Source organism: Eleginops maclovinus, chromosome 23 (assembly GCF_036324505.1).
Source record: "Eleginops maclovinus isolate JMC-PN-2008 ecotype Puerto Natales chromosome 23, JC_Emac_rtc_rv5, whole genome shotgun sequence".
In the NCBI taxonomy this organism is placed as follows: Eukaryota; Metazoa; Chordata; class Actinopteri; order Perciformes; family Eleginopidae; genus Eleginops; species Eleginops maclovinus.
This window is the reverse complement of record NC_086371.1, coordinates 19,589,591-19,617,498: the sequence shown is the minus strand read 5'-3', so window position 1 is coordinate 19,617,498 and position 27,908 is coordinate 19,589,591. Positions and strand designations below refer to the sequence as shown.

The window sequence follows — 27,908 nt, the reverse complement described above, 5'->3', positions numbered from 1 at the left end:
AGTTTATGTGCTTATTAGTTTCTGGCAAGGCAGTGGACAATTAGCGATAAACACAAAGAACACACTGACATAAACGCTCGCACACACGCACATATGCGTTAAAAAGACGCAGACTGTGGCAGGGGTGGGCAATTAAGACAGATCTTCAGAGCCGGAGCCCTGGGCTGGTATTAAAGCGCTAATACAGTCTTTTATGCATGACTAATGATGCTTTGAAAGCTGCTGCCGATTCACAATCCATATGGGCCTTTTAAACAACAAAGGGGTATGGGAGGATGGGAGGATACCAGATTCCTCCTCCCACTTATAAAACAGTTTACTAGGACAACAATCCTGCATGCTGTTAAATAAAAAACACAACTAACACCTGGCCATTAAGGAAATTAATTAGCGCCTTGCAAGGCTGTCAATAAAACGTTCAGTAAAACATCCACCTTCCGCTGACCATCATCAGGTACCATTCATGTGAGATTGTACTCCCAACACCGCTTTGGTTTTTGACTTTAAAAAAGGTAATGTCCCTTTGCTGATGTGAAGAACAAAGCAAACAAAATAAATCACTGCAGTTTTTTTTGGTTTTTTTTCCTCCTTTGACACATTCCAAACATCAAACAAAAGCAAAGACTCAAATCACAAAGTTACTATGCAGCGGTGGCAGTCGGAGGATGGCTGCTGAATGCAGATCAAGGTAAGGAACTTCTAACGACTTCAAACGTCTTCGCTGTCTGTCTTCTGTCGGGATGATTTGCCGACACCCAGAAAAAGCACTTGACACACGCTCTCTAACTCTCGCACAAAATGGCTGCTTAGAAAGACAAATCCACAATTACACGGCGTGACCAACACAATCGCACAGGTACCACACAAATGTTCTTGCTAGTTTCATGTGTGCACGCTCACACCTACATGCTTCCCCACACTTGATCCCCAGCTGATGAGGAATACCTAATTAAAACTCCAGATAGTTCAAAGCCATTAGCAGTCAGATAGGAACTATTTTTTCTCTGCAAAGCAAATTCATGATGAGCTCTGAGAGTTGAAGCCGATTCGGTCCCATGCTCCACTCTGGCATCTAAAGGGGATCGGCAAATAATACATTTCAACTTCCTTGACTAGCCCCGGCCACTGTTGGTTTAGCTATCTACTCATGCACAATATGAGCTCCTTTGAGCAGAACACTGACGATTACCAGGGCCGTGAGGGATACGTCATGCATCATTTAATTCAGACTAATTGAACTGTCAGCCTGTGACGGGACCAGACACGGACGCGTGCAGATTATTTACGTCAGTGCGGGTACCATTTGAAAAACATCTTCTTCTCCTCTTTTCTGTATTTTATTTCAATAAAGACGCAGTGTGGGGGATTTTCTCACTAACACATCGCTGTGAAATTAATGTGATGACTCATTCTGATGATGGGGAGAAATACAAAAGTATGACAGTGACCCAAGTGATCTGCGCAGTACATTCAATTTCATGGGTTTAGTCTTAAGCAAATTCATTTCAGGTTGTCAAGTACTTTATCTTTAAACAGACAGGTTGTGGAGAAACACACAGAAAAAACATGTTGATGATGGTCTGAATTACATTTTGTCTAACAACGATAGATAAAGAGACAATTCCTCAGAGATTCTCACCCCATTGTCAAGACTGTTCTATTAGAAATAAACATGAAATATGGCGTTGTGCTAACAAATGTAGGTTTGTATGCATCACCACTGTTTGCACTGCATTATATTACGCAGTGGAGTGGAACAACCTATCACAGTTTCATAAATTAGTCTGTACGAGTGCTCAGTGAAGGATGACGAGTCACTCCCAAACCGAAACATTTAGCATTTCCACCGTTCAATCTCGCGTGCTTTTCTTTCTCCTTGTTCTTAGGTGCCCCACCCACCTACCCATCCATCTACACACACACCTCTGTTTGCCAAGTGTTTCCCACTCCAGTAATGACTCTGCAGCAACAGTCCTCACCGACTCTTCTATCTTATCCTCCTCACCACTCCATTCCTCCTCGAAAGGCCCTCAGACCCCTACTTCTCATGCTCTTTCTCATCAGCCTCTCTCCGTTTTCTTTTCCCTCACCCTCTTGCTTTATGGCTGTTGACCTTTTGCTAGAACACTTAGCATCTAGGGCCACAGAGCACGCACACACACATACACACTGAAGCGAGGAGGGATAAGGACCTAGGAATGTGATGAGAGTTGTGTGTGAATGCTCTTGTACTTTTGAGGACCTGATGTCTTCACGGCAATATTAAGACTGGTGATAACATGTTTGTTGTTCTGCACTTGACCAGGTTAATTCTGGGCTCTTAAAAATGTAGCACTCGAGGCGCGACATGCAAGGACAGGACTAAGTCTGAAAGAGTAATTGTTTTTTTAAACTATTTTCCCATGTTTTTAAGTTGAAGTGACTAATGGCAACAATTTATTTCAGGGAGAATGTGCAATTTAATTTTACGAGGCAACTTAAACTTAATGTTTTTCTTGGCTAAGATTGTTTGTATGGGTGCTAAAAAATAAGAAAGGAGTTTGATCCTTTCAAACACTAAATCTAAATATAAGAATTGATTTTCTTTCAAGTCAAATAATTGTTGCAGCTTTACTGAAGGGTCATTTTTGCATGACAACATTATAAAAAACGATGGAAGGGTAGTCATGGCCAAAATGTTAGACTATCGCTTTAAGTCAAATTTCTGTCAGCACTTATGCCACACAGTGCTTTGTTCCAAATTGCAAAAACAAAGTGTGTGTAAATTTGCCACAGCTCTGTTTCTTGCTACAGACTAGCTTCTTTTCCCCATAGCAATGGTGGCTGAGGCTCATGGGTATGGTAGTATTTAAAGCCATCTGTTATACCAAAACAACAGAGGAAATGTGATTTTCAATCGAAACTAATTTGGATATTGCAGAAGGGTGTTCTTAAAATATCCAGGGGGTTCTGTTGTTTATATGTTTTGTTTGTTACCATAAATTATTTATTGGTCATCTGATTTTATAGAAACAGACAGGAAACTAGCGGAGAAAGAGGGTATTACTAAGTCCCCGGATGAAGTCAAACTGGGGGCGTTTCAGTTAAGTGACTTGTGTTGAGCCTTAAAATCATGTGTGTTGCTATGTTTAGGAACATTCAGGACTTTAGACGAAAATTGTGAGTAAAACAGAGAATATTTAGTATTAAAAAGATCCAGCGGTTCTAACCACTTCTTAACTCTTTTGCTTATAGGGTTTTAAACATTTTTGATCCTTGGTGTTGGCAAAAAAGTACATACACACTCACACAGACACACACTCCGACACAGTATGCAGTCGGTTATGTGAGCAGCATGTGCTCAGCGTGAACTTTCACTCTGACTCCCTTTTCCCCCTGTCTGTCTATCCATCTCTCCCTCTCTCTTTGTCCATCTTTCTCTCCTGGGCTCTTCATAAAACGCACATAACCGTCACAAGTTAGAGAGAGTTTTCCGGGCGAGTCCAGTCATTATAATGGGAGCGACGGCAGCAGAGTGGCGACGGCGAGCAGCAGCGCGGTGAGCTAACAGGCCGAGGCCCTCGCACACATGAATCATTGATCAGTGTGACAGTGAGACGACTGCCAGAGGTAATAGGACAACGCAGCTGTGAGGGGGTTTCTGCGCTGTACCCTCGCTGTCGGCTACCCCGCCGAGATGCATGCCGAAGATGTGGCAGGCTGAGGAGAGCGGGGTGTTGGGAGACAGTTAAGTAGTAGGAGGAAGAGAAGCTTGATGTAGCTTTCTTTCAGAGTTACTCAAAACTACCGTGGAGAGAAACACGTTGGTGGAAGAGTGAGGATAAAGTTAGCAATGCTGCTGAGATAACAACCTCTCCATTACGGGCCTTGCACACAAACAGCTGGAATTGCAAATATGTACGGATATTGTGATCGTAAAAACTGGCAACCTTGACCTACTAAATTCTCCCCTCCATTATTTTCCAGAGTTTATATGAAGCAGCAGTGTGTGCGCTGCTAGGAGCAGAGATAGTGCTAGCTTGCTGCTGCAGTTCCTGCTATTGTTGTTGTCAGGCATGTGTGTCTCTCCAGATTAGATAGAAATGATTGTGGGCTCCAGTGATGATTAGATTTCACACTCCTGGTGGGAGGATGGTAGAGAGAAAATTGTGTGCGTTAGTGTGTGAGCATTCCTATTTAATGCCTGTGTTACACGCATGCAGTTATCAGGCGTTAGTAACAGTGCCAGCTTGGGCAGAGAGACACAATGGGTAAGATTGACTGTGAATATACTGCCTTATCGATAACCATTAGGGCCAAGGTAGCACTGCAGTCAGTTAAAAATGATTTATCAATATTCTCGCACAAGCAGAAACACACCCTGGCTTTATTGCCAAGTTGTTTTGCACTCATACGCGGAGCAAACCACCAACCATATTCCGACTGACAACCCCAAAGACTACAGCCGGCTCTGCCCGGCAGCAAACACTTTCAAGAGCATCAGTCATTCGATTTAGCGTGTAGTTTAGCATGTACAGTAAAAGCAATTCTTCATCCGAGTTCTGCATGGTTGTGTCAGCCTCTAGCTAAGCCACAACTTCTGAGGGATGGGAAGAAAAATGCAGGGAGGGAAAAGAAGGGCAGAGAGGGAGATAAAAGACACAGGGGAGGTGGAGAGAGGGTAGTACGGAAGAAGGAGAGAAGACAAATGGGGAAAACAAGTGTGAAGGAGAGTGAAGGAGAGCGACTTCAGAGCCAATAAAACAAATCTGTGTCTAAGACGACGTTAGAGTTGAGAGAATGGGAGCCCGGGGGTCCGCCTGCCCTCCCGCCTTCTCGCATGTCGGCCCTCGCTCCTCTTTGACAGACAAGAGCTGCTAAAGTGTTTTTCTTACTCCCCTCCACCAACCCCTTAAAAGCGACTAATACCACTGTCATGAGAGTTTAACTGTGTATGTTTGCTCCTGCTGACATTTGCGTGTGTGTGTGTGTGTGTGTGGTGTGTGTGTGTGTGTGTGTCCTCGCTCCGCCGTGTGTTGTCTGGTGTGACCCTGGCAGACTCATCAGCGGCATGACCTCTGGAATGGGAAGTCCTGTTTGGATAAAGGGATGAAATGTTGGATAAATGAAGAGTGGAGGTGGGCGACACACTCCTTGCATCTTGAATGATGAGATTTGCCGTGTATCTTGGTGTTTATTTACCAGTAAAACTTGCTGTCACTGTCATCTGGTTAGTCACGGTACAGCGAGTCCAACAGATCAAAGCTTTACCGCGTCTCTGTTTTCCATTCTTTCGTATCTAATCATGCCTCCTCTCTGCCTTTCTGTCAGCGTGCCCCCACTCTCCCTGTCTGTCTCCCACTTGCTGTCTTACTGATCTGGTCCCTTTTTTTCTGAAAGCTGAGTCATGTTACAACAGACAGAATAGTGTTGAATGAGCAGTGGGATCGGCGCCATGTTAAGATTCCCCTCCGGCAGTCGCCACCAACTGCCACTGAGAAATAAAACACTGCAGACAAACAGCGGCTCACAACTCCGTCACATCAATCCCTGAGTGTTTGTGCGTGGGCGTGTGACTGCATTTGTGTGTGTGTCACAGAGAGGATGAGAAAGTAAAGTGAGTCAGTGGTTGTGCACGTCAGTGGTCGTGCACGTCCGTGTGCGACGCGCGTGAGCCTGCAGTTGCCTGTTGAACTATTGGAGCTATTGAGGCTATTGCATTGCAGCCTTGCTGACCTTCTGGAGACATTTTACCAAAGGGCTCTCTCGCCATTCAGAGCTTTCAGACCGGAGTCTGTCTGGCCATTTAAAGCAATTTTACCGAAGGCTCCTGTAGCTGTTAGGGCAGTTTTAGCAAAGGCCAGCGGGTTTCTTAGAGCTGCATCAGATGACCAAAATAGAGGGCCGAAAACAAAGAGAAACTGGACCAATCAATACAGACCCCAATGAGGCATGAAGCAGCTGGCTGAAAGATGCTGGGAGTGAGGAGTACACAAACACAAACACACACACACACACACACACACACACACACACACACACACACACACACACACACACACACACACACACAATGGCAAAAACCATCCCAATAACAAAGTGGTGCCTGCACACACTGACACAGGTATGCAAGGCTTCCTGTTTGTTTGTTTTTTAAAGATTTTGTAAAAAGAGCAGAACAGTTCAAACCAATGTTCTGTCCTGTTGCATCAAAAACATGTTGTTGTCTTGCTGCAAGAACAACATTACAGTTTACAGTAAAAAAGATCAGCAAATACTTTCATGAATAAAAAACTGAGGGACGAACACAAATGTGTTGCTGGTTGCGAACCAAAATCAACAAACAAAACATTATTTATTTATTCTATCTGGTGTTCCAATTTAAAGACACCAAAAAATCATCGAATTGTGTTTTTGTTTGTGAAAAACCACAAAACTGAACCCTTAGTATATAATACATAAACACACATACAGTACCCTTAAAACCAGTGTTGGGAAGTTACATTAGAAAAGCAATAGGGCATAGATTACTAAATACCCTTTAAAGGTAAAGTTATAATTGTATACATATTATTTTATTTATTTTTATTTAAATACATAATGTTAGTCTGTGTGAAATAAATGTAGGCTTGACTATTGGAGCTTTCACATAGTATATACTCAATAAAAAGTTCTATAAATAATCATTATTTTTGTGGATATGATATTACGATATCAGAAATCTAAGACAATATCTAGTCTCTTGTCAGGATATCAATAAAATATTGAAATACAGCCCTGGATGTAAGGAGATACAAAACAAAGAAAGACAACTAGACCCATGTGACACAAAGGTAAGCTACCTCTGTTTGAGCTATGATTATGGAACAGATTGAAAACATCTGTCGAGACGTAGAGAAAACGGCAGTACACAATGCAGAAAGCAGCAGCAATGCTGTACTGTGATTGAGTCACTGCGTGTGACAGCGTTTCTGTGTCCAACTGAACTGTGCTGAGCCATTGCACTCCTGATAGAATGGGTTGTACAGTAGTTTCCAGGCCCTACTGGAAACAAGTTGTAGAAGCCAATCTTTCCCACTCAGCATTGCTGAGTAGATAATTGGTTGCCAGTTGCCCTCCTTGACAGAGCTGCACAATGAAGAGGACTGCTGCTGATCCCAGACAAACTGGGGACCACCTGTTCAAAAACCAGACTCTGTGAGAAGGTAACACTTAATTTGGACTAGCCCGACACAAAACCTCAACAGCTTCGATCTGACAGCCGTCATTGGATAGAGCTGCCCCCCTGACTTTACCTCTGCACACAACCTATGGCCTCCTGCCCACCACCTGCTATCAGAACAGACTGCAGCTCCACTGTTACTGTTCTCTCCACCGAGGCCATCATCATCTCAGTCTGTTAGTTTCCACAATTTGCATTCAGCACATTATGCTCCACACCACCCACCTTAAACTTCAGAAAAAAGGATGGCCTTTAATGATTATTTTGTGGAGGTTCTTCTGAGTGTAGCCATCACAATGTGCATTACTGTGCATGTGCGATGGTCTGCAGATTGGGCTGTCTGCCGGCACAGCCCAGACTGAATAAAAGTAGCACATCTTCAGCAGAGTGAATCAGCACATTTAAGCTTTTCCAATTTAGACTTGGACTATCCTTTTATGTTGGGCATGTCTTTCACACAGATTCTTTCAAAGTCTTTGCTGCTTGGTTCTGCTCAAAATTCTAGCCAAGCAGTGGATATATTTTCCTAATTACTTTTCACATAAAAAGACTGAGTCTCACTTGAAAAAAATGTGTTTAATAAAAAATACAACACAACAATGTACTAAATCTGATGCTACTTCTTTACCAAGTTACTGTAATTGCAATGTTCCTCATAGCAACAGCACATAAATCCTGATTTGCTGTCAGTGCCTTTAGCTGAAAAGAAAAAAACCCACTATTCCGAAGAAAGTTTTATTGCTGTAGTATGTGTGTTTACTAAAACACTATAATGAGAGCTGGGAGCACTGGTGCTGAAGATGGACAGAGCTAGGGGGCTATTTGGGAAGTGAGAAGCAGTGCTGGATCACCACCAACCGCAGACCATGGAAGGCAATATCCCCTTATGCCTGACAAAAGGGATGAGGAATATGACAATATATACAGCGAGACAAAATATATTTGTCCACAGTAAGAGAGATGGCAAAGTACACTATGAAAGCAACTCCCTATTGCAATACTGCGTTGTTATTGTAAATCAATGCGCACGTTTCTTGAAAACACTGGAGTCTTATGAATATTTTGAACGTGAGTTACTAAGATTTATCAGGTATTTAATTGTCTACAATAGCAAAAACACATAACCTGTCATTTATATGAATGTATATCCATGCATATTTAAAACCAAGGATGAAGGATTTTGGTTGACACCCTAAATCTGTGGTTCGGACTGTATCAAATAAAAAGTGCGTTTCTTCTGTCTAAAAATGTCCAAAAACGACTGTTTCTCTGAACTATCTCCAACCAAATCACACACATCACACTGTTCTATATGATCCTCTTTGCAGAACTCATGTTATATTTTTTCCCACTTCTATTCACTGAGTCTTCCCTGAAACTTTGGGAAGCCCTCCTGGGGAGGCCCGCCTCTCACTTTGAAAACCTCTGTGATAAGTGATGCTTACTCTTTGTTCGCCTGTCACAAAGACAGTAGGCATTTTTTTTTTTTTTACTGTATGTTAGCAGACATTTTGACATCCCATGAAAGAAAATTAGAGTGGTTACTAATAGTGGTTAAAAAATGAATAAGTATCGAGCTAGCACTCAGCCCCAGCATCCGGAAACAGAAGCAGATAAAAGCTATTTTATATGTTCAACTGTTTTTTCTATTAGTCAAAATATCTTATGAGAAAAAGGTCTCTTACACAATTGCTGAATTGTTATCTCCAGTTATTTTGATGCTTTTTAATCTGATGCTAAACTCTGCTAAGGACAATGAGTCAACTACATCAGGATGTAAGCTTATTTTGTTAGCTTATAAAAGGTCATCTACTTAATCAAAATAGTCAAAGTCACACTTGTAATGGATTAAAAGGAGCCATTAGGCTGTATCCATATGTCTTATGTTGGTACCAGTACTCATATATGTGGTAATGTATCACATTTTCTCACATTATACATTTAGTCTAAGGTAGACATTTCACAACATCACTTTTTGTAAAAATGTGTACCACAAAATATATTCAGCTTATTTTCCAGACAAGCTCAGCTCAGCTCTCTGCTCTTCTCTGGTGTTTACAACTTTGTTGCTAGATTTAAAAAGTTTCCCGTTTTCCAGGGGCCCTGAGCACTCTATTTTCAAAGAGGAGCCTGTGCATCGTATCTAGCAGCCCTTAAAGCAGGCATCAGCTACTTTCCTCAGGTGCTTTCATCAGCTAACAGCTCTCCATTTCACATAACAGCTGCTACCTCCTCCACCCCCACACAACAGCGATTCAAGGGCTTTCTTAGCTATATTTAGAAGTAATTAAAAGCTAATTGTTTGTGTTTTCACTCCTTTTTTGGTTTCTAAAACAGCTTACTGGGCTTCCTTACTGGGTTTCCACTGTTAACAAAACGAGCACACAACAACTGTTAAGTACTACTGCTAGCTTAAAGAACATGGAAATAGGATGTAGCTAGCTTAGCTAGTGAATCACCTTTCTTCTGACAAAAAAAGTCCCTCCGTTGCTTTTTGTTTCTCTCTTACTTTAGCTCTTTGCCTGCTAACTAGCCATCTTTAATGTAGGGTAAGTCTAATGTAATATGCTGTGTGGTTAACACTAGCTAACACGCAAAAATATGCACAGCAGTTTAAAGTGAAATTAAACCTTAGCGCAGGTGTGGACTGACCCATTTGCACTATTGGGGGTACCGTTATGTGCCGGCAGCCAAAACACACATATATAGTCTACATTGGCCACTCATTTAGTTTGTCACCTATTTATATTTTCAGCTGATGTATGCTTATTAAATACAATAACTACTCGTGAATCTGAAAGTACTGAGAAAACTAGCATAGGTATTTAAGGTCATCCTACACCTTGGAAGCAGTGCCACAAACATGTTTCCAGTAAAAATCATTGTTGGGCCATTGAGATTGTAACTCAAACCTATGGAAGCCAATTTCTGCCACTGACAGGGAAAATAATGCATCATGAAAGACATTATTATGACTTACTATCTTATTATTATGACTTACTACACTATTCCATTTTCATACTGATCAACTGAACTTAGAAGCTAAGCAGGGTCAGGCTGGGTCAGAACTTCAATGGGAGACCGCCTGTGAAGACCTGGCGCTGTAAGCTTTTACTTTATTTAGTAGCAAGTGTAAGCTTTTTATTTTGTTTAGTAAGTCATGATAGCGAAACAGTAAGTCATGATACTGACTCTATGGAACAGCTTACTGGGACCCTTAATTTAACTGAGCCATTGCTAATGGTATAAATTGAATCTGTTCTTATCCTACTACACTATGACAAGTCAATATGTCTGCTCTGAAAAAGGTCTATTGATATAAATTTAGAATTGAGAGTAAAAGTCTGTTGCTCCTGTCCTTAGTTGTAAGACAAGATCTTACTTAATAGTCTTTTTTCACATTACACATGTTAAATATCAGGCTATTATAAATCATCCGTCCTCCTCACAACTTATTAATTATAGTCAAGATGATTTTAAATCCATCACTGCCAATAGCCAGTAGGCTAACTCTGGCTCACATTAGCGCTGCAATAGTGACAGCAGGCTCTAGCAAACGTGGAAACACCAGTGTTTACACCATAACCTCTAGTGTGACAGCAGCAGAAAGAGTTCAAAGTTACACTTCCCATCATGTTGCAAAGGTGCTGTCTGTGGTCAAACATTTTTGATTCTCTTGGAAAAAGAATACAACAGCTAACGGTGGCTTACAGGTTTTTTTATCTTTAGCATTGGACTTGTTGAGTTACTGTCTGGATGTTTTGGTTTATTGCCAATGAACACAACATTAGACACATAGCTCTATTATTCTGTTTCTATCAATGTAACTATTCTTAGAGCTCCTGAATGGAAATGGAAAGCTAAGTAAAAGGAGGAATCCTTTGTAATAATGATGCTCCAAGGTCTCCGCAGCTCGTTACAGGCATATAGCAACATAACGTTTTCAGATGTAAGTGTATGACTCAAAGTAAATGACTTCTTGCTGTAATGTATGGTTGGCATTATGTGCTTCGGAGCTATCAGTAGTATATTTTTGCCACTTGCTTGCCATGGTGGTCAACAGCATTGAATAGAACAAGCACTTTATTCATGATAAGCTATAATCAGCCTGGTGCTTTGAGACAGACCAGGCCAGCGAGGACGTTTGGAGGAGAAACACAGATCAAGAGGGAGTGACTTACAGTAAGTACTCTTAGCATTCAAGCATATAGTTGGTTATAAGTAGGGCTGCAATTAAAAACATATTTCGATAATCAATCATTTTAGATCATTTCTAAAATGCTGAAAAAAATCCTTCTTCAAAACATTTCCTTGCTTGTTTTGTCCAACAGACATAACAGTGAAAAGTAGTTCATTAAAACCAACACAATTAGCCGATTAGTGACAAAATGTGTCCAAAGAAATATAAATGCAATTATCTTGATAATCCATTAGTGTTTTGTGTGCTTTACTATTTTATGAAAACTCACTATCTTTGGCTCATGTTGGACAAAACAGGGCATTTGAAGGCATCACCTCAGGCTCTGAGAAACCAAATCAAGGCAATAATCTTCACATTGATTGATAATGGAAATAAAGTTGTAGCTTCAATAAACACAGAGACTTTTTTTCTGGAGACTGCTCCCTGTTTGACCCCTGTTAATAATGGCTAACTTTAAGGGAAATGCTCTAAATTGCCATCAAACTGTGAAAGCAGATTTACTGAAAGAAATAGCATGAAAGTAATGAACTTAGAGCCACTAACGACTCATTTGGTTCTTTATGGAACCGCCAGGACCCCTGAAGCAGCACGTATTGCACAACAGAACTATAAAGAAGATCTCAGCTTAACACTGTCTGTGTCCCTGTGTGTGTGTGACTGAAATGTGATTTGGAGGTGATTATTTGATTGCCAGTTGCTTCCATTTTGCTCATTTCAATTGCATCAGAGGCTTCTCCCTGTTGCCATGGAAATTATTATCTTTCATAACTGACACATCCCGCCTCCTCCTCATATTTGATTCAACAACTAGGGCTTGTAACTGTTTAAAACAGCAAGACATTCATTAATGCAGAAAATACTCTAATTAGCTTTTTTTTTGACAGCATGATAGAGCAATAGTCGGTAGGTTTTTTTACGGAGGCAGAACTTAGAATAGGAAATGAGTTACTGGTGCCGTTGTCGGTAGCAATATTCTTCAAGATGCAATCTTTATCTGTCCTCTATCTCTCCTTAAATGCCCCGTTTGCTATCATAATGCCTGTTTCTCATATCTGATGGCCGTGTTGTGCTTAATAACAAGCTACGACTGCAGGAGGGAGGGGTACGTTGGGAGATAAACAAATTAACAAAGCTATTCGCAGCCCCTGCAACACCAGGGGGCATGGGAGGGGAGGAGAGAGGGCAGTGAAGAAAGAGAAGAGGACTGCCTTAGCTAATCACAACAGGGGGCATACAGTACGCTGCAATCACTTAGGCACAGCATTATCTCCACAATCATGCATCCTCCTATTATACTGCTAATTGGAAACCTTAATTTCACACATAATATTATGGCCTCATTATTTGCCAGACTTACTCTTACCCAATGTAATAAGAACGAGTCGGTGAGGTGATAACTGGATCCAAACTGTCAAAAGGAATTGCTACAAATCATCAATGTATTTTTTGAGTTATTACAGCAAGAGTTCTGCTGCAAGGACCCCACTGTTACACTACCGTCACACAGACCCTCCACTTAGCACGTAAGATCAGCACCGTTACCTGCTGAGCCACGGATGACTGCAGCAAGGAGTGTAAAGTTTGGCTGAGCGTCATGAAAAGAGGTGAAGATTCAGCCAAATGTAACAGCTGCGCGAAGATGATTTACAACAAGGAGGAGAAGCATCTCCAGCAATCTGAAATGTTTGGCTCCAGCCTGGCAAGACTGTAAAGGAATATGTCATTTCAATTTTGTATGTTGCCAAATATGTCTTAATTTATTCAGCAATATATGCAGTATCATGCAGTACAATACAGGGAGAAAGGGATAAGGGTTGTGGCTTTAATGGGAGTATTGCCTTGGTTCATCATTTGAATCTACTAACCTATCTATAATTGATTTAATCATTCATCATTTGGTCTTTTAATGTATAGATATGTAAAAAAAATGGCCATTACCAAAAAAATGCAATCATTTATTTTTTTGTCTGGCCAAAGACAAAGGAAAATAACACATTCTCATAATTGAGGTTCTGGAAACAAGGTCATAATTGGTATTTTTGCCTGAAAATGAATCATTTCTTTTGATTTTCTATTCTATTTTTACCTTTAATGTAAATTCAGGGTCAATCACATGAAAAATGTATAAGAAACATGAACAATGATATAAGAGAAACAGTATCATTAAAAATATAATATTAAATATGTACACTATAACAACTGCTTGAGTAAGTACAATAGAATTCCAGGAGCAGGAGCTGATTATATTTGGAATAAAGAGTCCTTTATTATCATATTCATTATCATATTTTAAAGACTTTAAATATGATAATTAATTCAGGGTCTTATTATACTTTTTATGATAATAGGAATTAATATTCAAAAGGAACCAGATTTAATGAGAGACGGACTCAAATCAATAAATATCAGCATGGTTATAATTTGTTGAAGAGATGGAAAAGCGCAAAACTATTGGGGAAGATTCTTTTTTCCCTCGCTCCTCCTATGTGAGAGTGGGTTAATTAATTTCTTAAAATGACTGAATCATTATGTAATGAGAGGACCTAATCATTTGGTGGCCTGTCTCAACCTCTCCCACCAGACAAAGACATTAAGTCCATGACCGCTTTAATCTTTAAATTTGAATATCTTTGATTTACAGGCGAACATATCATCCGTGCTTACATCCCATACGTCTTGGCCCCGTTACCATGGTGATGTCAACACGGAGATCGATCATTGCCAAGCAGGAGTGGAGCATGACACCAATTAAAAGGTGATGTCGTCTCCGAGTCATCACTCACACTCCTCACTAATGCACTAATTACCGGGGCCGGGACATTAATGGAATAGCATGGTTCAGCCTGGGGATTAATCTGCATGGATTCGCCAGTGTGTGCCGGTGTGTGTGATGTCTGCCTGTGATGAGTGTGTATGTGTGTGTATGTGATTAATGCGAAACCCCGCCTGCTCCGCCGTGACCTTGAGCACCACCATGGGAGGGAAATGAAGCGGCTGGGTGGAGGGTTGGGATATCTGCTCTTGGGGCAGAGGAGGGAAAACGATGTGCCGAGGTGGAGGGCCCGGCCAAGGTTGAGGGTGGAAAGGAAATTCTAAGGGGATCGATGAATAAATTTGGGGCTTGACATTGACAGACTCAGCTGATGATCTTTCAGATAACTCTAGAAATGTTCTAGATTTTCAAGATCTACGTTAATTCACAAATTAGTTTGACCCGTAAGAACTGATCAGAGGATTTACTTGAGTAAAAGTATCAATACAGCTAGCAATAAAATTTAAAGTGTTAAACAAACTAGTTTTTAATAAAAGATCAAAAAATAAGCTCATTAACTTGGAAAAACCTGGATGAAAAATCATGAAAAACATGAATAATTAAATATAAAAAAGGCTAAAAAAGTTAGAAAAAGTAATAAAGAGTGAGCTTGTGTAGCCGTGGGGGTGTGACATAAAAACCCTGCATGACTTAGGACTTACTGGATGTGGGTATTCATCATGGAATAATTACCATTTTTGTGCGCTTTAGTCCAGGACAGCTCATTTAAAATGTGGACTGTATACATACAGTGGTACACATTTAGAATACATAGCCTGCTTTGTTTTAAAGCCAACAACTTCAGAGTAAGAGTGTTATATTTACAGCAGTCCTGCTCAGATCCATATCGATTTTCTTTTCTGTTTTTGTTTTTACTTTATTACCCTTTGAAGCCTGGAACATTTTGAATTTGTAAAAATCCCTGAGTTTTTGTTCTTTTTCTTTTCTTATTGATTCCTTTTTTGGTTTAATTAGGCAGTGTCTTGACAAGCCTCCCAAATTCCGAGCCCCTCTAGCGATCTGTTTTGAAAATGTTGATTTCAGAGCAAACAAAAAGCATATCTCCCTGTTCAGCTATGCACGGAGACAATCTTGAGGACTCGATGGTTGATATGTGCGCTGTAACTCACCGATGACGTATGTGAGCAGCAGGGCCAGGGTGAGGGTGAGGAGCGACGCAGACAGGGCTGTGCACTTCCAGTTGCAGCAGCGGTGAGGCTTGTTGAAGGTAAACAGTGGTCTGGTCACGCTGCTGCGAGGGAGGGGCCTGGGTGGGGGGGAGTACACAGTCCCAGAGGTCAGGGGGTAACCCTGCCCCGCCCCGGACAGTAGAGCTGAAGAACCAGAGCCCTGCTTGAACAGGAAGTGTCTGTGGGAGAAAAACAAAAAAGAAATGTCATTCTTCTCTATACAACTGTCCAGAAAATAGGAGAAATGCCACTGTGTGGAAGAATATGACTGGGTCTATTTAAAGATCATCCAACACAAGATACACTGAGACCCTGTTGGAACAAGAAGCGAAGAGGAACAAAAAGTACTGCATTGAATGCTTAGCAGAAAGCAATATAACCATACATAAAAATAAGTTACCATTCTCAGGAAAAGCATAGATACTTCCGGAACCTTTTGCATAATTCTCAATGTGTGTGGTAAGGATTCATATATGCTATACATTTTCTTGCATGTGTTATGTGTTTTCATGCACAATAATCACTTATGCAGCATAGATTATTTTAAATGTATGCAAATGCATTACTCTTTACTTACCACCAACAATGAAAGGTTATGAAGAAGCAGCAGTAGGAACTTCACTTTACTTATCACATACAATGGTAACTTAAAAAAAGGGACCTCATTTCTTTGTACAGGTAATGGCGTGTAAACCCCATCAGAAAACCTTTACTTTATAACTAGTCAAAAGCATCCATAAGATACATTTATTTCATGGGTCAATTATTGTTTTATAGTGTTGTATGACTCTTGATATATATTGATATAGTCAGAAAGCATTCTGTGTTTTCATGAACGGTGTCATGAATGCATGATACTTCAATATGAATGCCCTTAAAAATACACAACAGATGTGAGATTTATAGATATAGATTTATAGATTTATATTTTGTTTTGTCAAAGATATTGTACTGTGTCACCAGCCAGCTAATATAAAAGTTAAAACATTATTTTTTTTTAATTTAGTTTCTGTTGAAATGTATATTAACACAAATTTCTATATTTCCTTGCAAGATTATATTTTAGTGGCCAGTAACATTTACGTAAACATTTTAAATGACATGTCTATTTTCACTTAGAAATGTAAATAAAAGACTGAGATGAAAATAATCGGAAGCTCTGCTTGGGGAAAGGAAGAATAGAAAAGAGGACACAGTGAAAAAAAGACAGAAAGATGGTGATGAAGATGGGAGGGAGAGCAGCTGCTGCTCGACCTGCTTTTCAACACAAATTAAACCCAACCAGATTTAATCTAAACAATATAATTAGATGTTAACAGTGGGTCCCCACTAAATAAAAAACAAACACTTAACATAATTACGATGTAAGGATATTGTAATAATGTATCAATATACTATTGTAGAAAACACATTTTGGGTTTCTATACTATTTCATACACATTTCTAGCAGGCAAATGTGATGCAAACTCATACAAAAGGATGAAATACAGATACAGAAGGTGCAAATCATTTACTGAACTGTCTTTCTCAAGTGAGGATTCAGAGAGAGAAGACAGGCAGGGAATACAGAGAAAGAACAAAGAGTAGAGAGACGAACAAAAAGAATGTAATGTTAAAGGAGTGACAGAGGATATGAGGGAGAGGGAGCAGGTTGTGGAAAAGTAATGCAATCTTTTATTACAGTGTAGTGCTGCTGTCTTATATATAAGGAAAAAAAGTGTACGATTGTTATTTCGCTCCCTGCCTGGGTGTTTGGCTTAGGTTTTCAAAAAGCATGCTTTGGCTTTTAACGGTACAAGAGAAAAGGCTCAGATGATGATGTGTTTGGCAAACGTAACACTATCTGGGGGTGTTGGCCGGGCTTTTTGGAGAACAAACTTCCCCCGATCCAATATAAAGCAGGATAAAGCAGCTAATTATACCCTAACTCTGTAATACTACAAAGTGGATTTGCTAGATCGGGAGAGTGCTTTTAACTCATTTAATAATGACACCATGCTTGTTACTCCCAAAGTTCCTTGGTAGCAGCACTGTTGCTAGTTAGCATGCTAGCATGCAACTGATATTCAAGCATCAACACACATTAATGAACTCCATAAAATGTTTTTCCAGCATTATATGTTGACACTACACTAAAGTACTAAAGTATAGGCTCTTAATTATTTGATTGCCAAGTATGACTCAGATAGCATACAGATTACAGCACGTGCCAACCACTGTTGCTGTTCGATATAGAAATACAATTAATTTAGTTTACTACCATGATGTGTATCAGCGCTCAGTTTTATCAAATAAATACACTATAATAAGTGTGTTATAGGCTACTTCGTCGGACAGATGCCAGGAAATGCTAGGAAACTGAATATGTCCGCTCCTTACAGCGAGTTTCACAAATATTACAGGACGTAAATACTGACAAAATAATGGCAGAGGATTTGGTTTAAAAGCGTGTCGGATTCAAACAACATGATTATTACACTTGACAGATAATGAGGCATTCTGTTGACCTCTGCTGTGAATCCATGCACAGCTTGTCATTACAGAATAAGTTCTTGTGTAATTGATAACACTGTTGTAACAACTTGATATACCTGTTGGGAATTCTCCTCATTGTAGCTTCCATAATGTGTAGGAATCCAAACACTTTCAATCAGCAAACTATGATTAGTCTATCACTATTTAAGGCCGGGGTTGAGTGAGAGGCCAGTTAATTGCTGTCCTAATCCTATGAGGAGGAAGCCGCTTCGTATTGTGTGTCCTACAAACTACCTGCCACCAGTGGGACCCCTGTTATTGTCTTTTTAAGTAGATTAGAGTGTGAATTCGGAAACAATATCTGGGACAGTGGTTCAATCTTTCACCAATTAGCTTAGCACAGCACGGACATCCTCTTTTCTCAGCTATCTAGTATCTTACTCTGATTCTATTTATAATAATCTGCACTCAGTGGGATTCAGCCTCACGCTGCAGCACGCCTGGCTGAAACTCATTTAACGGGCCCCCGAGGTGGGGGATTTTAAAGGAGACCCCTCTCCTGCTAGTTTCTAAATGACACACTCAGCTTGGCTCAGGATTGAAATGTGACTCAGGACAGAGTGTTACTTTGCCTCTGTGTGAAAATACAGTCCTCTCAAAACTAACCTGTTGCAAAAAGCTCTCAGTACCGTCTAAAACCACGCAACTCAGTAAAGCCTTTAATATCCCACATGTGTTGCTGCATTTGTGTGCTTTTAATTTAAGTGGTCTCCTAAAGTTGCGAGTAATGCATCATCAAAGATTAATCCGGAAAGCTAAAATCGAGGAAGAAAAGTAGCCCAAGAAAATCCCTAAGTGCTACGACTCTTTCAATTTATTTTTACGCTCGACCATAAATTCTTCTTGTGGGTAAGCAATATATGTGACAAATGTAAAACACGGACATTATTCACACAGTGAAGTGTAACCAGTTAAACAATAGAAGGCAACCTTGCCACAAACTGCTTTGTGTATGCCCACAGCACACTATAAGACTCAGAATATGAAATTAAAAGCCCTTATCCAATCCGAGTCCTTCATCAGAGAGCACGCCCAAATTTGTGCCTCTCTGGTGCAACATTATGAGCAGCTACTGTAATGCAGCGCAGCGCTGATATGAAAGAGAATAAAAAAGCCCTGGCTGCCAAGGATCAATGACTTACCTAGTTCTTTTTTGACTCATCAAAGTGACTACTTTAGTTCTATGGCTCTATTAGTTAACAGAAGAGGAGGTTCATTTTCATTATGAAAAAGAGCATGCTAGATGGAAGACGATGATAGCCAAAGTAAGCTGAAGGGCAATTAATCTAGGTAGCATTTCATCTATATTGTGTTTGGATAATGGAGGGCGAGGGGTGTCAAATGAGGAAGGAGAAATATTGGGGTTAGGAAATCAAGCAATTTGGAAAAGTGGATCTAGGCAGGCAATTATAAGCGGTTGCAGCTTGTTCTGGCTGCTGGTGTGGGGAGACAAAGAACAGGCTTCATATTGGATAAAAACATCAGAGGCAAAAAACAACCAGTCTGTTTTATTTTACTCTGCACTGTCTGTGTATTTCCACGAGAAAATATATCCTGGAGCCTGTAATTCTCAGACAAGCTATGATTGCCCCAGGTGCTCTCCGAAGGTTAATACCGGCAGAAAGTGCGATGTTTCGGGGCAGACGCGAAGCCTTGCCAGAGTGTTATTCTATATGTGCACCAAAGGGTGTAAGGTCACAGGCTGCTGCTAGAAGTGTGGTCTCTGAAGGGCCCTCAGAGGACAGGCCATTAAAGTGGGGCCAGACAGCAGACTGACAGTGTCGCTGGACAACAGACTACATCCAGCCCGCACCTCAGCCATTCGCCCTCACACACGGCAGAAACACATCCATCTTCTGACGTCTTTGACTCTCCTATGCAGGCTTGAAGATGGATTTTACTTTAAGAACAAGGGCAAAAGTCTGCCGGTGGGGTGAATGTTTTTAGAAATGAGTTTCCCTATCATGCTGCATGACAGAATAAAGCAGAGCACAGCCCTTGTGTCATGCAAATTACAAGAACATTCTTTAAACATAATGATTTGCCTATAGGAACTGCTGGAACTATCTCAAGGCAGGGCGAGACAGAGTTATTTCTATAGGAGTGTAGACGCTAATTAAGGTGCTTTACATAAGGGAAAACATGCATTAGAGCATCACAAAAAGAGGAAAATGTATTAAATCAAAGTACATATAACAAAAGCAGGGAAAAAGATAGACATTGAGGAATGTTTCAGCGCATTAAAAACATCTCACATTTTTTCTGCATTCTGATAATGACCGCAAAATGTAGAGAATAACGTTCCATACCATTTCGAGAAAGTCAGAATAAATCAACATATTTGCTAGTGAAAGTTTAACACTATTCTTAACATTTAAACTTTTTGGAATGACGATATAAAATAAAATCAACCCCCTCTCCTTTTCGTTTCCATATTCCTTACTGAAATAATCTATTTGTTCATATATCAAGCCATTCAGTCTCTATCTTTCTATTTCTTCCCATGTGTCTATAATGCGACCCTTTAACTTGAGTCAGATGACATCCATCCTTCACTGTCCACCCCCTCCCTCCGCCCACCCATCAAGCGTCTGCTCAAAGCGGTGAGTCAGATGGGGGACACAGCAGGATGCACATGGAGCAACAACACACCTAAGGGTCAATGGCAGTTCAACTCTGTAAAGGCCAGAGATAAACTTAGGACACAACACGCACACACATAGAGGAAAATAGCTTGGCTCAGAGTTTGCCCACACAAGACACACGCATACACGCAAAGATGTCAAATACGGGTGAGCATTTTCACATTTGTGAGGCCAGTACACAGGTTGGGTCCACTGAGGTGCTTTTATTGCTCTGCTGAAGGCGGATCCGAGCAAAAGGGATCAGAATCCAGCTGAAGAAATTGTATTTGTCAACGCGTGTGGAACTCCATTCTTCTTGTGTGATGCTTTTTAAAAATGCTTCACTGTTCTTCCTGGCTGCCTGCCTTTGATCTTCTCAGACAATATCCAGGGGCGACACCCAGGAAGCTCTGATTTCATATCAGAGGGCAGATTTCCCCCGAGACAGGAAGAAAATGAGAGTTCCCTCTCTCCGGGAGGTCGAAGTCTACGGCCCAGAGGCTGTCTCTACCTGGATATGTGTTTGTGTGTGTTCAGGTGGAGGCCTACGTGCACAGGAAACAGGGGAATGCAGATATTCCGTACTTGTGTGTATAGACGTTTATTTTAGATGTGTAGCAGCACCAATGGTGGAAAAAGTACCCCACTTTTATACTTAAGTATCAGTAGCGATACTTAATGGTAAAAAACTGTAATTTGCATTCTGTGAATAAAAGCTAAATGTTGAGTAGTAGCAATACTACAATGTAAAACTACTCTTACAAGTAAAAAGTCCTGCATTCAATTCTTACTTAAGTGAAAGTAAGTAGTCATTAAGCGTAACGGCCCAGTTCAGAGAAATAAATGGCTAGATTATAACTACTGATGTATCTATATGTGTCTATCACAGCTGGTAAAGTATTTATGCATCATATTTTGTATTAGCTTTTCTAAATGTGTAAAGTGAATAAAGTTGTCAGATGAAGCAGCAGAGTAAAAAGTACAATATTGGCTTACAAAATATATTGAAGAAATGTATGAAGTGAAAAACTAATATGTACATCAAGTACAAGTACCTCAAAGTTGTACTTAAGTTCAATATTTGAATAAATGTACTTTATACATTACATTCTACAACTGAGTGTGGTTCAAATATTCTCCCTTCTAAGCAATAGGAGGAAGGGGAACAAGGCTGTTCTCCGGTCAATTTATTACAGTCCCAAACATTTGTTACGCCTCTTAACACACCCAGTATGCGACCCGGTTAGATATATTGAATATCCATATCTGCATCCTTCCCCTCACACAGGCTGGCCTCTCCAGAAACATAACAGATATGCAGCTGAAAAGGAAATCCATGCACACTTCAAACAATCTTAATCTCTGCTGACGCATCGTCAATACGTTTCAATACGGATTTATCAAATGCGCTTCGAGGAAAATAGAAGTGCGCTTGACAACGAGAGATGTTGTACACATTTTCTTTGAGGTCACAGAATCACTTGTAATTCCATGCGCACGATCCCCCGTGTCAAGTTTGTAAATACATGATAAATCTTTAATCTCACACGCCTGAGATTGAGCTGATAGCAGCAGCAGCATCATGGTGAGAGCAAAAAATATGAATCATTAGATTAATAGTGTATCTGGGAATGTGACAGAGGAGAGAGGAGGGCGCATGCATATTAAATACTACCCAAAACAGTTAAGCCATGAAGACTTAGTCATTTTTGGTGTGTTCCCCACTGCCAGAAGCTAGATAGAAAAGAGCCAATAATGTCTGAATTATAGTATGAGGGGACAATTATTCTATTGACTATGAATGTGATTACATTTCTTGTTTCAGAACTAATAGCACACTATCAAACGAAACCTATTTGTCTTTAAAGTCCCAATCGCAGATATGTATTACTTCAAGCAACTGCGGAAATTATGTTTTATAATCACATCTCTCTTTGACTGAGACTTCTTTATTTTTTGCCACATTTTGGCAGTTCTTTTGCTTGCTGGCTTGATCAAAAAACATGGCATTAAACGCCCTTCCTTGGATACATGCATGCTAATTATAATATACTTAACATCTGAACATCGCCCCCCATTAGATACCTATGCTTTGGTGCACCATATTTTCCATGCTAGCCAATTAGAGCAGACTTTGCTTTTTAATATTAGCTTGGTTAAATACAAGTATATTCAAACAGAAAGTATGAGAACATTCAAAGGTCCCCTATTATGCAAAATGTACTTTTTAATGTATTGAATATATATATTCTAGTCTACCCTATGTGTTAAGAGACTCAAAAAGTGTCAGCAAAATATGTTATATCTCTTTCCCTCCTGATCCAAATATGTGAAAGCTGCTCAAAAACATGTTGAGTTAGGTTTTCGGGTTCATACGTTACAAAAATTCATCTTTGAGGTCCTTTGTGGGTTGTACCACATTAGCAACAAACCAAGCACGGTAAGCCCCTGCCCACCCTCTTACCTGATTCCCCTCCCGCAGCACCTGTGTGTGTCTATGTATTTTTGGCCACCGGTTTCAGCAGGATGTCTCAGAAGACTAGTCGGAGACATTGAGCTGCATGCGCAAAGTTCTAACTTCAGCCTCTGGCTTTTGCTGTTGCTCAGGGTCGGATTCAGGATCATAAATTAACCCTTGCACCGCTAAGTTTCTAACGGTGGACATTGTGAAACAAGAGCCAGAAACAATTCTGCAAAGGGGCGTGGCCCGCAGCAGCACATTAGCATTTAAAGCTACAGACACTGAATCAGTACTTCTGGAGAAGGGCTGAAACAGAGGGGTTTATGGCATGCTATAATTCATGATCTGTTTGGTATTTTGAGCGAAAAACTTCAGAGATATTTTGTATATATCTGAGACCTATGATATATTCTTGAAATACAGTATAAGACGTGACCTTTAGGTGTTAAGGAAACCTGACTATATGTATGAATAATAAGCATGATATGTTCGTGAACACACTTCCTCTCTGAGCAATATAATGCAACTGTAGAAATTCTGTTTTATAATCACATCTCTCTTTCGTGACACTTCTGTACAGTATGTTTGGCAAATTTTGTTTTGAAACGTGTGAATTGCATTTAAAGCAAATATAACACATAGATTTTCTCTGTAATTACGACACACTTCTGACAGGTCGCTTACATTGATAGTCATGTCTGGTCAGTGATGAATTTAAATTGTCACTGAATCTAATTTTATTCTTCCTTTCCTTTAAATGAGGTAAGATCTAATTATGGCCTAATGCATAACTTATTAAATCCTCTTCTTCTGGTGTGGCAGCCTGCCAATCTCATAACCACTCATAATACCAGAATTCAGCTGGCACACCGAGATCTCATTAAACATGCAAACTTATTCTTTTGCACCTTGCTGCTTCCTCTCCAAATCAGCCTCACAAATGAGGATCTCCTAAATAATTCTCTGATCAATTATTACTTATGCAGCAAGCAGATGCTTAATTCAGTTTGATAGGGATGAAATTCCAGCAGCTCTTCGCCAAGCATTTAGAGGGGGAAAAAACAACTCTTGGGTACAACAACTGGAAGTGGAGTCTCAAGGTGTTCCTGAAAAGAGGATTTCAGCTAACTTATATTCTAGGTAGTAGAAACTCAGATACTGGTCCTTTGGTAAATCAGCTGGCAGTGGGTGGTTAGAAAAATGAGAGGAATAAAAAAAACCTGAGGGATGCGTTACGACTTTGATGGTTTGCAAAGTCCTGTAATAATACCCCAGAGGCCTTTGTGGTGTTCCACTTTCTGCTCTCTAACAGAAAAACACGTCCACAATATCAAATCCTTTAGTTAAACATTCATTCCTCAACATTAAGCTCAGATTTTCTAAAAACATTTTGAAAGTGTGCCAGCTCCTGCAGAAATTATTTGATTTAATCTAATGAGCCTCATAATGTCACTTGATTAAAGACATTTCTTTAATCAAGTGACATTATGTTGCATTATGCCTTGAAGATATTTTTTGTTTGAAGGGTTTTCTTTGCAAAATCCCACAGCTTGAGCTGAAAGCTTTTGGAATGAAGCCCTATTTGTTGCTAACTCGTTTTAAAAGAAACTGAAAAATAACCTTTACGGGACATGTGTTGCATTCTCTTACCTGGTCTCTAGGGGAATGTTGCTGTTGAGCACCCAGCTGTTGTGAAGCTGTGCCTGATCTGTGCCCGAGCTTGTGTCTGCCCCCTGGCCACCCTGACTGGCCTGGCAGCGCGTCGGCATGGTCTTCCTCTGCAGGCTGACTTGAGTGTATGGCGCCGGGCGGGCACAAGTGCAGGCGTGGGGCGGGGGTGGAGGCGGGGGCAGCGGGCGAAATGTGAACTGACCACCTGGACTGTTGGGCAGCTCTGCGCGGAGACAAGAAGACAAGAAGGAGGAGGGAGGAGAGGAGGGAAGGGAAGGGAGGCGACAGGGGAGAAATAAACACAGCTTTATTAGGAGAGCCATACCATAAATTACAAATAAAAGTGGCGTGTTAGTTGACAGTTTATTGTTATTACACTGATTGAGGGACATAAATCAGCTTGAAAACTGTTCCTGTCCAGTGCCTTCCCTTCCTACCTGCTTTGATACACTTCCAGCAGCCCTATAAATAGGCTCTTGGCTGTCTGCAACACTGAGCAGTCTTTAAAGAGCTAACAGCTCCGGCTTAATCTGCAGCCGCCAGCCCAAACTACCCATGTGATGTTTATTATGAGATCTGTAGCTCCACGAAATGAGCTAGCCAGCTGTAACTCCCTCACACTGCTAACCTCGGGGTCTAGCTGGAGCTCTCTCGATCCATCATTTATCATTCCCTTCCCCTATAACTCTCCCTTGCCCCTTCTCCTCCTCCCTCCTGCTATCTCTCTCCGTTCAGAGAGTATTCCAACAGCGAGAACGGGCTAATTACAGTTTTGCCGACTGCAATGAGCGTGCATATGTTTGTTTGATGTGTGAATGTGCGTCTGTGTGTGTGACTGCAGATTCAGCTGCTTTATTGCATTTATTTCCATGCATCCGTATACATCCATGAGTGTACATCAAAGATCCTGGGACATCAGTTATCAGTGCTTAGGCGGGCAGCCCACGCCATATGTTTGCAGCGCGGTTCTACCAGCGCGGTAAATCCTGTCGTCCCCAAAGACCAACTGCCCAGCTGTATTGACAATGAATGTAACGTTAGCCTTGAACCTTTTGTAAGGGAATCCAGAATATGGTAGACAGACAGTATTGGCCCACAAGTCTATTTGCTGCCAAAATGTCAGCAATAATTTAGCATCTTGAAATGCAACCCACCTGGGAGATTACCACACTCTTCCCAATTCAAGTGTAAGTCTTACTGAGACAAAACCAGAGAACACATTTCATGTTTCTTGCCAAAATTGAGGAAAAATAAGGAATTAAATAATAGCTCTCTACAGTGTCTTCTGCCAGCATAACACCTGCATGCTCCTGCACTTCAATTACCATTACAACTAAAATTGAGGCAACATCTTTTCTAAATACTGACGGGAAACAGTTATAGAACTTGTTATCACCAACATATTCATAATACTAAATCTGCGCACATGCAGTGACATTTTAAGCAATGTTCAAAGTCATATTCCTTTGAGCTCTTCACACTCAATTATTGTCGCTATTTGCACACAGACATGTGAGCAACTGCACTATGTATCATATCCGCCAATGTTTCATTGACATACCACATAGCACATCAGGTTTTATGACTCTCAGTTGTTGGAAATTCACATTTACAAGATGTATATTGTGGCGGTGTTGTAGGAAAGCTTCGGCAGGGCAGGAATAGTTCTGTAAATAGGCCTATAAACATTTCCACAGTAATTTATCCATGATGCCATCTGTCCGGCTCAAATGGCCTTCTGAACAATTTTAAAGTAGCAGTTATGACGTTTCCTCTGCGTGTGTGTCTGTGTTTATATATCTGCATATTTGACAGTAGTATTTCCAAAATGACTGTGTAAACCCTGTCAAAATGCTCTTTGAGCAAATGACACGTTTTTCATCTTCCAAGAACACATTGCCGCTTATTGATCTTCCAACATGGCTAAATTGTCTTTGTCACATTCCCATAGTATGTAATAAAAATATATTTGCCTCCTTCTCTGCATGCTGACACAATGAAATTATCTCTTCTTTACTCGTGACAAGCCATTACTCACAACATCATATATTTATTTTATGATTCCAAAGAAACATGCAGGGAGTTCCAACTAAATGTACTCCTCCTGCCATTGGTGTTTATTGTTCTGGGACTCCTGCAAAGATGCACATTTCCCACTTGCGCATAAGTGTGATATGTTTAAGCACAGTCATGATGTTTCTGTTAAAGAATAACTGAAACGTGTTGTTTGTGGATGTGTCAAATTTATACTCTGCGTTAAATACGTCTTAAAGGGGACATTTAATGAAAAACTCACTCTTCCAGTGCATGTGCATATACATTTTGAGCGCCTAATAATCCAGAAACTGGGACATACGCATGCTAATGATAATATACTGAACATCTTCCCCCACGGTTTGAGAAATACCTTTGCTTTGTTGCACCATATTTTTCCCGCTAGCCCTTAAAGAGACATGTGCTAAAACTGAGTGTTTTGGACAAACGTTGACTACAAGTATACACACACAGAAAGTATGTTAAAAATAACGTGTTTATTTCACAGTGAAGCATGTAAACATGTTCTAACAGAAACACAGACTTCAGGCATGAACCTTAAAATAAGCACGATATGTCCCCTTTAATAAGTGACTTCCCCCCTGAGAGATATAATGCATTGTAATATAGAGAAACACAACCTGTCTCCGCCACACAGCATCAAACGGCTTTCACAGCACATCAGTGTGCTGTTGCTGCCTACATAAAGACCTAGTAAAATGACAGGAAATGTATTGGTGTCATCACCTGGAGGTGCTATTTAGTCTAAACTAATGGATGTAGAGTTATAATTATATTATTAAGTTATTTTTGTCTTAACCACCTCTGAGTTAAAAATTACATGCTTAGGGATAACTGACAGAACATATTTAGAGCACTACTACATCGTGTGTCATTGAATCGCACCAGGAGCTTTAAGTGGCGCTTCCCCTTTTTCGCAGTCTGATTCATCAGTAGCCGAACTGGGAGTCCTCAGAGTCCAAACAGAAATCCCTTGCTTACAGCATTTTTTTCCTAGACACTGCAAGTGTATGTTTTTAGCATTTGTTACAAAAGACATGTTCTTTTTCATCTAAAAAACTACCATGCAGTGCATCCCCAGAGCCAGGCACTCAACTTGGAAACTTTCACTTTGCGCTTGAGGCATGAAATCAACTTTAGACTTGTACTGAATGCAAC

At 40.4% G+C, this 27,908-nt stretch overlaps 1 protein-coding gene across 1 annotated transcript in view; it reads right to left on the bottom strand.

Moving 5' to 3' along the window:
• Positions 1 to 27,908, bottom strand: part of tenm1 (teneurin transmembrane protein 1) — a 199,075-nt gene that overhangs the window by 117,555 nt on the left and 53,612 nt on the right. Inside the window, 2 exon segments of the mRNA XM_063876353.1 lie at positions 15,345 to 15,583; positions 24,675 to 24,918. Of these exon segments, the coding sequence (XP_063732423.1) occupies positions 15,345 to 15,583; positions 24,675 to 24,918 (483 nt within the window).